At 34.5% G+C, this 14,943-nt stretch overlaps 2 protein-coding genes across 2 annotated transcripts in view; both read right to left on the bottom strand.

Moving 5' to 3' along the window:
• The window catches only part of LOC133516166 (cuticlin-1), a 114,410-nt gene extending 107,950 nt beyond the window's left edge, over positions 1-6,460 (bottom strand). Inside the window, exon 1 of the mRNA XM_061848947.1 lies at positions 4,976-6,460. The gene's annotated coding sequence lies outside the window, so the exon portion shown is untranslated. The remainder of the gene's footprint in view (positions 1-4,975) is intronic.
• Positions 6,461-9,636: 3,176 nt separating this feature from the next.
• On the bottom strand, positions 9,637-11,763 carry LOC133516165 (DNA-directed RNA polymerase I subunit RPA12). Its single transcript, XM_061848946.1, has 4 exons — positions 11,619-11,763; positions 11,396-11,525; positions 10,668-10,878; positions 9,637-9,739 (listed from the first exon to the last, which is right to left on the bottom strand). Exons 2-4 carry the CDS (start codon positions 11,520-11,522, stop codon positions 9,715-9,717), a joined length of 363 nt encoding a protein of 120 aa, XP_061704930.1. The 5' UTR covers positions 11,523-11,525; positions 11,619-11,763; the 3' UTR covers positions 9,637-9,714.
• Between the last annotated feature and the right edge of the window lie 3,180 nt (positions 11,764-14,943).

Raw genomic sequence — 14,943 nt, 5'->3', positions numbered from 1 at the left:
GGGTTGCAGAGAGAGGAACCGACGTACTATACGCGCAGTGTCCAAGATCACCGCCTTCTGCATCTGACCCTTGATCCAACCACCTAGCGAGAGTCTCTCAAGGTGTTGGTCGAGACTCTTCGCTATGAGACCATTCGCTGAAATGACTATCGGGACAATGATCGTCGAATCAACATCCCACATGGCGGTTATCTCATGAGCCAAGTCTAGGTACTTACTGGCAAGTACCTATTATTATTGTGTTGGATGGGTAACTACAGAACTCTACACTGGGCATGGCACGGCATACTCTTTACCTCTTTTATTTAATATTCATTATAAACATTGCTAAGAGGTCTGAATATTGGCATTTGAATCGAGCAATTTTTGCAATTTTATCTTAGGATAAATTTATAAACGTCGGAAAACAGTTCTGGTAAATAAAAATAAAATAGCATTAAATTACTCATCCAGAAAAGGGGACCTATGTATTTTGTATAGGTATTGATACCTATTTTACATTTTAGTTACTGTAACTGCCACCTTACAAATAACTCACTACGATTATAACTTTACAATTCAAAACATTTAAGATAGATCCCAAAGAGTAACTGAATAAATGAGCAGTTTAACTACTATAATATCTATGAAAGCAATTAAGGGTCATAAAATGTGATTAACATTCACGAACAAGTCCAAACAGTCGGTGATGACGCACCCGCTAGGTGTGGCTATAATAGTATAAATGATGGTGGAACAGACCTGACCAAGACAGTCCATTTCCACAATGGATTTATCCCCTTGGCTATAATAACTACATAATATACACTAGCGCTCAAGCCCTTCGGCCATCGTCTGTTCATTCTATCGTTAACAATTTGCCCATACGGCCCTTATTGACTCAATGCTTTTACTGTTACTACTCTGCTCTGTAAAGCTTTAAAACCAAACGATCGCGTTATAACACCCTATATAACTCTAACCGCTTTATTACATAGTACCAAGTTATAGATGTTAAAACAATAATCGTTATGTATTTAACTACACAATGTATGTATTCGACGTATCGGCACGTTAATTAATTTATTAGTTACATTCGATGACAGAGGATGGATATTTGATAATACTTTATGTACCTACGCCTTAAAGTTACGCGAGCGTTATGTCTAACCCCGTAACAATGTTATGAGAATAACCTATTATACTATACCAAAATTATGTTTTATGGACATTTTGATAAAATTACCGGGTTCAGCTTAATTTTTACTTAATACATGTTAGTCCTTTGATGAATCTTATGCTAACGTTATACAATAATTTTGTGAGGGTAGCATTTATCATTTGTCACATGTGTACGTGTAGCTTCAGATACTGATTTAATGCACAATGAAACTGAGCATTTTTAGTTCATTACTTATCCAGTTAACACGTCACGTTTCGCTATCAAATAAATTTACACTAGAGGTACAGAGTCTAAGTAAGGTAGCTAAAGTCAAGTTTGCAAGGTTGCAAGTATAGTTCGTGTCAGTCACGCGCAGATTTGTCTAATCTAACCTTTTATAACATGACAATCCGAGTCAAGTGAAAATGCCTAGTCTCGTTTTGGCTGACTGGCTTCCATAAACATAGACAGTGTTGGGTAGACTATCGAGGCTAACTTTATGGGTACCTGTAATGTAAAGTACCTATCAGGCATGATAGCTGTGTTCGTTTCAGTAAGATTATGAGTGTAATTTAATCCTTTTCATCACGCTTGCTCGTAAGAGATCTTATTTCATGCAGAAATACTGAAGGACAAAGGCATGTTTTGTTCCCTCGGGGAAGATAGATTTTTTTTTGTATCACTAGGTAATTCATAAGAACCAAGTAAATGAATTTTACTTATACAATAAAATGTTTAATTTGATTAATTTAATAGCCGTTTAAAATATGTTTACAGAGTTTTTAATCGTGGCTGAATTACGGTCTGTGCCTTCGATGCCTAACCTGTCAAAGAATGACAATACGGCTGATAAATTTTTGAAATGTCACCAATTATTTCGCTGAAAATTTTGTTTTTTCTTCACAAGTGTGATGAAAAACATTGTGTGTAACTCCGGGGTTAAGAATAATGCAATCTCGAGTATTTATTGCAGTCCAGCTTGCGGCTGTCATGCATCTAAAGACCTCGTTTGCAAAATTTCACGTACCCCCGTTGCACAATGTTCTATTACAAGAAGTCAGCTGATGTTCTTTTACTACATGCAAACGTGCGAATAATAATTTGCACATGATTCTAGTCACGGTCAAGAGATCCAGGGGAAGGTGTACTGTACTAATAATACGGTTAGTGTGCTATGTACCGTCCAGCGCTAGTTTCTGTCCACTTGATGGAGTTGCTACAAAGAATTGCGTATAATTTTAGTATAAACCTACCAATGTAGGATGTATTGCAGTCCTTATGTCTAAACAATAGTTATATCTACATAAAAAGAATAAAATATATTAGTTGCAGCTTCGCATCCGCCCCTTTCGGAGGTCATAAAACCAAGAAAAAAAAGGACACTGGAAATGTTCATGGATAGTTTAATTACTATTCTAGTTATTTTAAGTAATATTTTTAGGACGTATGTATACTTAGAAGTATAATTTAACCAAAAAATTTCAGTTTTATAAATGTTTTTAAAGAAATCTTAGAGAAATTTAGTGGACGAGAACTAAATATACCAATTTTATGAAATATTTAGTTTTCGTCCACGAACGGACGGAAACCCAAATAGCTAGGTGAATATTTAGTATGGTGATTTTATTTAAATATATCTACTAAATACATGTTTTTCCTGACAAAATTCTTTGTATCACTTATTAAAGCAGGCATTTAGTTTACGTCCACTCCTTTGTCAACGGTATGTGAATAAAATGGTATATTGTACCATTGATTCTGGATCGATTTAAATTAAGGATTGTTGTGGTGTTGTGTAAGGTGTTGTTGGAAAATGAAAATAATCATTATACGAGGTCTAAATCGCAGACAGAAGCTATAAAACCAACCAAAAATGATTTATATATAACATAAGAACTAAACATGAAATGTGTAATCGATTTTAAACTTAATAATGAAACGAAAACTAGCTCATTAGCGGACGGAAACTGAAATATAACTACTTTTGCAAAATATATGTACAAAAACTGTATAGGTATATTATTTATAGTCAAGAAATATTAACCTAAAATAACAATATGAGCAATACATACAAATACAATGGATTTAAGTAAGTGTACTTTAATCCATTGTATTTGATTTCGCATTTTATAGTTGGCAACTCCTATAATTGGACGAAATCAAACGCACCTGCCTTACCTACCTATTTCATTTGATTATCGGTGCTCATACACATGTTACCTGTCTGTATTTATGTACTACGTCGGTGGCAAACAATCATACGGCCCGCCTGATGGTAAGCAGTCTCCGTAGCCTATGTACGCTTGCAACTCCAGAGGAGTTACAGCGCGTTGCCGACCCTAACTCTCCGCACACTCGTTGAGCTTTATGATGGTAAATGGTTAAACATTTTTATCCGAAGTCTAACAAGATAAAAAAGACAAAGTGGTCATATCCTAATATCATGGAGATGTCATTAAGTCAGTACCCCTAGTGTAACTAAATTCGATTTTGAAACGTGACGTACGCGTTTGCGTTTAGTCTCATTTTGTATTGGATTTAGAAAGAGCGCGCCAAGCGGGACGTTTTGGAAACTCAAAATCCTATACAAAATGAGACTTAACGCAAACGCGTTCGTCACGTTATGATGTCGATAACATTTACACTAGGGGTACTGAACTGTCATAAAACATACCCGAATACCATCTTTTGCCAGTGCATCTTAGCGTAAATGGTCGGTTGCACCAAACAATCTGTAACCGTTGGGTATTAGCGTCAAACCAAGATAAGTTCGCAGCGATTTTGATAGTCTAGACGGTGCACGGTTATTTTAAACGTCAAACTTCTATGAAATTATGACGTTTATTTGACACTTGCACCGTCGGCGCTATCAAAACCGGTGCCGATGCCAACTTATCTTGATCTGACTCTACGTTCGTAAAATTGTATTGTATGGGAAAACTCGCAGATCTGCAGACTTACGTTGATCATTCCGTCGTAAGTGATTGGTACAACTAGCCCAAAATCCTTACCTCAAAAAGAAAATATCAAACCCATCAAGAAACTGTTTTATTATTTCATAACTGCCGCTTACCATAAACACATCCAGATGTATCTAGAAGATGCTGAAACAACCGGTAGAAAAGACTCACAGCCTCTGAAAGGCAGGTTTCTGTGTCATTTGCAGATAAATGCTAGTTTTTCTTGTTCCTTAACAGGTATGGTACGTTAACGGTATATTACTATAGTTTACCTGTCATGGATGGTCGCTGAAAATCGCAGTTTATGGCTGTGAAGTGACATTTTGAAACAAATATATGTACAAACATACAGTCGTAACGCTAAGTAGTGTTAAGGTGGCATTTTTTACTTCGGTTATTCTATTTTTAATACATGAACATGTAAATTATATTGCAATAATATACTTTCGTTATGGTTAATATGCTATTAGAATGCATATAAACATTCATTTCGAAGTAAAGTCACAGTTTCTGATACATCATTTGCAGTAAATAGGTACCCATCAGGATATAACTCTTAATTGAAAGTCATTCATTAAAGAAAGTAACTGTCTACTTTTATCCGATCACCAATCAAATAAAAACTTTAAAAGCCAAACTTGATACCACTGACACAAAAGTCCAGCACGCAGCGCGTTGATGTCTTTTGTAAAGAGCTTTTATATTAAGGTACGAATCTGTTTGTACAACCAATGTTATCTCGTAACCACATCTTGAACCGATAACAAACAAGACGCATTTTTTCAACTTTAGAAAACATTTGTACAAATGGCACACTTTAGCATATTATAGGTAAATTCTTTCACAAACAAGTTGTGGCATAAAAAGCTCTTACCTTGATACAAAATAGTCGATTAAAATCCGCGAGCACTGCACTGTTCTATTTTAATAAAATTTGAAATTAGAACGAATAGGGTTGCGCGCACGTGTGTTCTCTCGATTGTCGATGATCGCGACGTCTGATCGCAGCGGCGGGCGCGGGAGACTGGCGCGCCGCCGCGTCTCGAGGCACCTGCCCCGGACCCCGCGGCTAGGGACAGGTGCATGTCGATATATCGATATGTTGCCAAAATCCTCATTACACCAGGGAAGACGTGTTCTACACTTATATTTATTTGGCCTTAAAGAGCTCATTGACATTTTAACATTTAATAAAGCTTCTAAATATATTTTGAAATCTAAATAATCTGTATCACTTGTATATACCTAAATTATATTTCTTTCTCAAAATTATTCGTTATTAAAGTGTATTGTTTGTAAGGAGCTGGCGGCAGTAATATACATACATAGATCAGTCTCAAACAGTTATGATGAAGAAATGCTGTTAAAAGAAACAACTGTTATAAAACTAATAAAACTTAATTGCCTGTGCATACAATTGTTGACTGTCCCTATTCAATAAACATCAAATGTTACAAATGCCACAGATTTTAGCAGAATAACTTCCAATATTAACACTAGGTATAATAAAACGTGTATATTGAAATATATATTTATCAATTTAAAATGTAACTTCTCAATATAATATATTTAATATCACGTATTCTTCTAGGAGCCGCTCGCCTGAATACAACAAGGATAACTGTGATCAGGATGCAAAATTAGCTGACACACTTTCTGTTTATCGACAAATTGAAATCAGAGCAGAATCCCTCCTTAGCCACATGGTTACAACGTACACCGACTGATCAAATTAATTACCGCCTCATCTCAACGCCGAGCCACGCTCGTTGAAAAAACTATCGGCCCTCCCTCTCTATCGCGTAGTAAAAACTCTCACAAGCGTGCATCTTTCTCGTTTTGGCGTCATAAAAAAATGCTTGAAATCTTTGGCGGTAGCGCGTGCCGAATGTGAAACGAAGGTTTCACCTGTACCACCTACCAAGTTATTTCTAACATAGATCCAACAATTATAGTCTGTTTGTCAATGAGGTAAGAGCTAGGACATGACGTAGATAAGTTGGTGAGCGCGGTAGTGTTGTGTTGTGAATGAGTGGTCGCGGTACCGTTTGATGTCAGAACACCGTTGATGTTTGATAAGGAAATGGGCCGAGGACTTGCATTAGCATCTTAATAGACTACAGTGACTATATCATTCATTTTGGCAATTCATTATATCCCGCGCTCAAGCTTTTAATATAAGAGGGTTATAATTTCGATGTCATAAAAGTTAAAAGCGGACTGTATTTTAATGACTCCCATTCGTTTTGGTTGGTAACTAATTCGTCTGAATGTAACATAACGCTAGGCTAAATGAGCGAATTATACCGACAGGTATGTACAAAAGGCCACTGGGACATAATACGGCCCGATTCATATCGTATTTCGGGCCGATTAACTCCGCATTAGCAGTTACGAGTATGTCATTAAATACGATATAATTTAGGGAGCATGTGATGTGCCGCTGTGAGAATTCCGTTATTATATCTTGGGTAGGCAAGAAAAACGTTACGAGTGAATTCGCTAATAACCTCACTCATTCACCGATCATCAATTTCATCAAATCAGTATCAAATAGGAACCTAGTAAATAAAATCTTTAAAATAGGTACCTAAGTAATTTCAGTCCGGATTTCTACTTACAAAAATCCTACTGATGTTACAAATATCTGCATGCATATTTGAATATTTTGATGTTTGTAACTTTGTCACGAGAAAACTACCACAATTTATAGGATTTGTTAAATCATTTTCCCAAACGCATATCCCAGTCGCATAATTTCCCATTCTTATAATCTCCCTTTCGTACGACTTTTTGCTAGCAAATTTTAAGGTCGTATTTGTTTAAAATAGTACATTGTACACCTCATTGCAGGGGGGTAAGTGAAATTTTGCAAACGAGGTGTTTAGATGCACGACAGCCACAGGTTACACACAATGTTTTTCATCACACTTGCGACGAAAAAACTAAATTTAAGCAAAATTATTCTTAAATTCTGTGATATTTCAAACATTCGTCCGCCCAATTGTCATTTTTGACAGGTTATGCATCCAAGCACATAAACAATAAAAATAAACTATAAATATAAAAGTCAGTGTTTGAAAAGTAAAACTCATTTATATAATTGTGTATAAGTAACAAAGGTCCAATATGAATTTAAGCCATTATTATATTGATCATTATCAAGCCAAACCAAGATTAGAATTTTTAAACGTATGTATATAAAAACTATCAGTACCCCTAGTGTAATTTTAGTCGATAGCGAAACGTGACGTACGCGTTTGCGTTAAGTCTCATTTTGTATGGGTTTTTGAACAGCGCGCCAAGCGGGACGTTTTGGAAAGTCAAAAATCTCATACAAAATGACAACGCAAACGCGTACGTGACGTTTCGCTGTCGAAAATATTATATACACTAGGGGTACTGGGCAAAGATCGAAGGTCTTTTATAGTAAGTATATTTTGATCATATATCGTCAGTCATGGACTCATGGCCTATAAACGCGAAAATTCGTCAATTGCGGGCATTTTTCTTTGTCACTCTAATTACGTCTTACTAATAGTAAAAGAGAAAGATCCCCTCAATATGCGATTTTCGGTTTTCGCAGTAGGCCCCTGGTCTCCCGACTCACTGTGGGCTGAAATTCGGCTCTCATTGACATAGAAACCGAAGTTGTTATTTATATGTTTTTTTTATTGAAATCGGTAACCTATGAATTTTAGACGATTTGGAATGAAAAATGTCGAGTTACGAATTTTTTTTATTTTGATATATGCAGGAACAAGGAACAAGAAATCATTATTACTCAAGAACCTCAAAATAAACCGTAATATCCTCGCAGGTGGTTATACTACGAATTATTTGTGATTTTTCGGCATAGGGTGCGGATTTTTTTTTTAATCATTAATTGTTTCTATGGAAAAAGCACAAAAACCAAAGCCAACATTTTAAGATGCAAAGAACGACGAAGAAGACGTCAAATCTAACCCCATCTAATTCACGCAAACATTTTTTCTGAATTATAAATGCCCTCTGAACGTCAACAGACAATTCTGTTGACGTTCAGAGGGCATATTTTGATGTATGGAGCAGGAACAAGAAATCATTATTACTCAAGAACCTCAAAACAAACCGTAATATTCTCGCAGGTGGTTGTACTACGAATTATTTGTGATTTTTCGGCATAGGGTGCGAATTTTTTTTTTTTATCATTAATTGTTTCTATGGAAAAAGCACAAAAACCAAAGTCAACATTTTAAGATGCAAAGAACGACGAAGAAGACGTCAAATCTAACCCCACCTAATTCACGCAAACATTTTTTCTGAATTATAAATGCCCTCTGAACGTCAACAGAATTGCCCCAGAGTAAGTGAGTGGACGACACATACCCATGATAAGCAGTTAACGCGGCCCGAATAGAAATTGAATTTCTTTGATGTTTTGTTCTCTTCATAACTCTACTATTTTCAACTCAAATCGTTTGAAATTTATAACTTAGCATAAACACACTAAGCAAAACCCATTTCAATAAAAAAAATCTTAAAATGTTGACTGTGTTTTAGTGCTTTTTCCATAGAAACAATTAATGATTTAAAAAAAAATCCGCACCTTATGCCGAAAAATCACAAATAATTCGTAGTATAACCACCTGCGAGGATATTACGGCTTGTTTTGCGGTTCTTGAGTAATAATGATTTCTTGTTCCTGCTCCATACATTTATTCTGAAAAAAAATCTTAACTCGACAATTTTCATTCCAAATCGTCTAAAACTCAAAGGTTACCACAACAATGCTGGGCAAAATCTATTTCAATCAAAAAACATAAAAATAACAACTTCGGTTTCTATGTCAATGAGAGTCGAATTTCAGCCCACAGTGCGACTGATACTTTGTCAGATGATAGTTAAGATGCTATCATGAATTAAAAAAATAGTGAGCCGGTTGTATCGCGGCGGGAAGACTGTCAGTTGATGACAGGAACATGTAATATTTTTTTTTTTTTTTTTTATATAAAATTAACATCACTAATTAAATAAATGAATGAGTATGAATATGAATTGAATTTTATTGCTAATGTCGACCCATATCTCGCTATTAGTCTTACCATGCGATAAAAACTCAGATGCCTGTTTATCATTCAAAACTTGTTAGGTTTTTTATTTAGTAGACAATACAAAAGTTTTTAACAAAATGCCCTATGTGATTCACGCGGGTTATTGTGATGAGGTCAATGTGAATTTTAAATACTTTATAAAAAAATATAGGTATATTAAAAGATATAGTGCAGCTTTCTGATGATAAATAGAAAAAAAACTTACAATACAATATATATTACATTATTACAATATAAATTACTTACAATATCTTTAAGGATACGCACTAGCTTAAGGGAAAATCGGGGAAGTGCCACATCCACATTACATCTGTCACGCTCATCTATTCACTGCAATAGGCGTGACGTAGTTTGTATATACTGCTGTTAAAGTCGAGTGAGAGAGACCCTTAATAGGATGTAAAGCTAGTTATGTAAATAGGGAATAATTATAAAATATAAATCATATAAAATATCTTATAATTATTTTGAAATATGTCTTATAAGTATATAGTAACCCATTACAATCTGAAGCCTCGAATCAAGAATTTTCTGTTTCCTTGTATCTGAAAAAAAAAAAATTCTAAACTACCTGTACTTTCGAAAAATTCGAATTTTATCACTTTTATTTTATATATACTAAAAAAATTAACTGATATTAGGTTTAAAGATGCAGACTTAGGGCTGGTTGCAGCCAACTGTCTGTAATTGTAATCATACTTTGTTCAAATTTGGTTGTACCAATAGTTTTACATGAGTATGGAAAGCTTTAAAGTTTTGTAGGTATGAGATGAATAAATAATATGACTATATAAAATAAAAAGGCTGTAGCCATGTTTCTATGCAAAATTACCATTCTATCAAATGTTCTAGTTATTTTATTTTTAGATACTCCTTGTAGGCAAAGCTCTGTTCACAAAAGAAGAACCATGTACACTTGACAGTTTTCGTAATATGGCGGTTTGTTTTTTTTTAACTTTATAATTATTTTCTTGAATTTGGTCTTTGCGATTTATTTGATTTTTTGATAGGCTATAGTACATATTAAAACTCATCACTACGAAAACTATTGTCTGAAACTTTAGTTCAATTATATGTCAAAATAATGGAAACTATAATTTGTCCATTTCTTTTTTTTTTGGTCTTCTGGTATAGCGGCACCTACAGTTTTTATTTTATGAACTAAAGTTTCAGACAATATTTTTTGTAGTGATGAGTTTTAATATTTAGTATAGCCTACCAAAGTCGCAAAGTCCAAATTCAAGAAAATAATTAAAAGGTGAAAAAAAACCTCCATATTACGAAAACTGACAAGTGTACATGGTTCTTCTTTTGGGAAGAGAGCTTTGCCTACAAGGAGTATCTAAAAATTAAATAACTAGAACATTTGATAGAAAGGCTAATTTTGCTTAGAAACACGGCAACAGCCTTACTAAACTATGCAGAGAAATTGTAGGGAAGACCCGTTTGTCTCACACATGAAATAAAACTTACTTGCAACTTGTACAGGTGTAAAACACAGTCTGCCCTTCATCTGCAGACCTCAACTGTAGGGTAGCATAAGACATTCTGTCATTGCCGCACTTGGGACATTTTCTCTCAACCACTGGGCCCTCAGGGTTGTCCATATTCAAAAAATTTTCATTGGGCAACACTGATACTGTGTTAAAGTGAATTGTGTATTTAAATTTTATATTGTTGAAGTCTGAAAAGAGATAGGTTAATAAGTACATACATTGAAACAAAGACAGGACTGATATCACCATCCTATATAATATTATGTACCCAGAAAATTCTAATAACTTAAGATTAAAATTACAGTTTTTTTATTCATATGGTAAATTCATACATAGAGAATGTAAGAAACAGTGCAAAGGAATAAATTGAACACTGATTTGGTTTCCATAAAAATAATGATCCATCCTTCTGGAGAAATGCAGCTGTGTATAAGCATTATTTTCTTTAAAAACTCTAAATCTGTGATGCATGTTTGTCTAAAACAATGAACATTTAACACATTCACACTGCCAGACAAAAAACAGCACACTACCTCAGAAACCGGTGGTCTATAGCTGCATACAAAACAACCCGCCCAGCGGGTTGTCCGGCATCTGAACAAAGTTCACGAGCGCCCACCAGGTGGGTTCCCGGCAGTGAATGGTTAAAATAAGAAATTACCATTATAATAACACCGAAGCTAAGCTATGTTACTTTTTACTTACTCTCAGCCCCATACACGGATTTACAAGCATAGCATTTTACAGAACCAAATTCCTGCAATAGAGGAAGAATGGAGCCGCACCTGGCGCAAAAACCCGTTGTGCTCTGGAATGGAGCTCGACTCGCCATAGCCTGATGTACAGAAAATTATATTATATTAGATTTAAACTTCTCTGATTAAACAAAACTTTATTTAGCAATAAAATACGTTTAAAATAAACAAACCTCAAGTTTAGCGGGTAAAATGTATTATTATTGTAATTTCTCTTATTTAGTTTAGATACGACTTAAGGACTTATAGGTTATAATGTTATTATTTTATTTCATGCAGATTTCATGTCAGACGTGACATTGACAATTGACTGGTGAATTAACCAATCAAGATGGTCGTTCGTATTGTCATGAGGAATTTTTTAAACGCAGTTAAAATCAATGTTGAAATTTGGTTCTGTGCTTTATATCTTACGATCCATATGAAATTGACGTGAGCTGCCATTATTAAAATTGTCAAAACTTGGGTTAAATTAAAAAATATTTATCCAAATAAAATCATGCGTATGTTGTATGATGAAGTAGGTAAGAGAAATTCATATGTTGTTTTCTTTTTAGACAATTGTTTTATTGAAAAAAAAATACGGTTTTAGTTGCTGCCTAATTAGGATCAACGAATTCAATCAAATGTTGCAATGTATCGCATTTGTTGGTGATGTTTCGTTTATATAAGCAATTATTTGGAACGCTTCCAACAACAATGTTATTAAGTTGCCAGTACGAAGGTACAGTACAAAGAGCATATCAAAGAGTAAAGTAAGTATGAGCATATCAAAGAGCATATAATCACTACGTGTTAAGAGCTTAAGAGACGGGACTCCCATACTAGCGAGTGGAATCAGTTTGTTTCGCAAGTCATTACCAAAATGTACGACAAAGAACTGTCAAAGAACCATAGTACCAACATAAGCGATTTAAAAAGTGTAGTAGGCTACACGCTTCCGTTTCTTATCGATATCGATAAAATGGGGAGGGTTGAAACATAGACTCCTGTCTACAAATTTTGTACTCGAAATCAAGTTATGATCGACTTCACATTTAAGTTGTATGTTATCTAATGGATAGTTCTATGAGTGGACTAATATGTGGTCGAACTTAATGTGGACCCGATTTTTTTTTACAACAGGGCCCAATTTCATAAAGTTATAAGTTTACAGGCGTTTACTGGCAACACTTCTCCGTTTTTTACAATTTGCATTTTATAGAAGTACTGTAATACAATTTTACAGGTACAAGTGCCTGTAGCTCAACCATAGACGAAAATATGGGAGTTTAATAGTTTTAAACTCATAATCCAACAAGCGTTTTATAAAAATATTGTAAATTTCAAGTGTAGGTTGATACACTTGTAACAGAAACTAACATAGGTCTTGAGTCCTGTAACAGCACAACAGCAGCTACTAGTAGTGTGTAGTGTCTCAGTACTCTCAGTGATTCGCTCTCTGGCTCGAAATTTTTACTATTAATTAAAATGATTATTCTTCTGAGAGATTCTTCCGAGTCTTATATATTATATACTTTTCCATGCACTGACCTTATCAGTTTTTGTTAAAGTATCTGAAATATATAGTAAATGAAGTGACAATATGTTTGATATTGGTTTTATTAATACTCGTTTTATTTTATATACTAGGAAAAGGAAAAGGGTTGGTGCCGATATTTGTCGTTGATTTAATAGCATTCGTCTCTTTATTTAGAGTAGAGTAGAGTAGAAAGCGTTTATTCGAATAAGTATAGTGCACACATTATGGTAAAGTGGTAAATTCATAATTTTGGATACACAGCGTATCTTTGAGCCGCTACCGAAACGATATAATATTTTAATGTAATGGCCCACAAATCTCGGTTGTAAAACAGTACTTATTTACTTATTAGGTATATATTTCATTAAATCTATCGTCCCTTGCCTTAATGCTTTACCTGAAAACGGCCCGAAAAGTGTATCTTTGGCATCGAACACCGCTCTCAACCACTCGATGTTACCTTCAATTCTGGCCATTTTTCCATTAATAATTAAAAACTTACAACAAACACGTACAACAGCAGCAAAATTCAATGAGTATCTATGAAAAACTTTTTTTTTAAATAGTGATGTCCTTCACACCTGTAGATGTCACTTGTAATCGAGATTGACCATGGTTCTTTACAACTGTAAATTATCTGTGTGTATTTATAAAACACCTGTAGCCGTTCACAGTGCATTACAGGTGCCTGTAGCCTGTACTCTTGTAACTTTATAAAATTGGGCCCAGGTGTTGTTAAAAAATTCGTTCGAAAGGGGCGTTTTCTTCCCCATTAGGAAGGATCAAAGTAGCACTTTTCTTCCCTCCTAGGAGGGATCCAAGTGACACTTTTCTGTTCTAGAGCAAAATGTGAGACGCAATACACATTGGACAAAGAAATTGGATAGGTGGAATACCACCCTTAGGCGTTAACACTTGAATCCCTCACTACGCTAGGATTCTATTTTAGAATATCTCGTTACAATCAGAATGTAATTATAAAATCCTTCACTATTTTTTTTTTCTTTTTTTGTTTATTAAAAGCTTTATTTTCAAAATGATCTGAACATACATGTTTCAATAATTATAACTTTTCTATGGGAAGATGTATCAGGTCTTCGTTCTCAACTAATATGAACCACTGCCTGCATCTGAAAACATACAGCCTTGGTTACTCGTATCTACAGTTTATATTCCAAGTGTTTGCTAATGAGATGATCAACTGATTATTTAGCGCTAATATGCATCTATAAATCATGTATTTTTGGCATCCAATTATCAACAACCCTTTATCAATGCTCTATGCTTTTTTATGTATTTATATGTCTGTTAATCATGAGAACCGATCTGGCCTAGTGGGCAGTAACCCTGCCTCGATGGTCCCTGGTTCAAATCCTGGTACGGGCATTTATTTGTGCGATGGCCATGCGTATATGTTCCTCAGTCATGGGTGTTTTCTGTGTATATATATATCGTTGTCTAAGTACCCGCAATACATGCCTTATTGAGCTTACTATGGGACTAAGTCAATTTGTGTAATATTGTCGTATAATATTTTTTATTGATCATAAAAAGAGAGATCATAATTTACTTACACTTCAGGTTAATGTATTAAATAATTACTAGATAAAAAAATATCTTCAATAATTACCATGAATGCATAGATGATAGGTTAATTTTCTGTCATATTGCATGCAAGTTCTCAGGAAAATTCACATATTTTATTTTATTACTTACACTGATACACAAATAAACATACAATTATTGATAGTTTTAGTACATCCATAGTTCACAACTAAAAATAATATAATATATCAAATTTTCGATGTGTTTAAAGCCTGCTGCACCAAAATAAGGTCAAAAATATCTAAAGCAGTACATACCGGTCTTTATCCAAGGAAAATTTCGCCATAAAATCCCTTTTTTCGTGATTTTCTCGAGTGGCTCGCTTGCCACATATAATTCACACATAGTAAACCGTTTTCTCGGTGGCATTG

The sequence above is a fragment of the Cydia pomonella genome, chromosome 3 (genome assembly GCF_033807575.1).
Source record: "Cydia pomonella isolate Wapato2018A chromosome 3, ilCydPomo1, whole genome shotgun sequence".
Classification (NCBI taxonomy): Eukaryota; Metazoa; Arthropoda; class Insecta; order Lepidoptera; family Tortricidae; genus Cydia; species Cydia pomonella.
The sequence above is the reverse complement of the archived record's forward strand: the minus strand, read 5'-3'. Positions and strand labels throughout refer to the sequence as shown.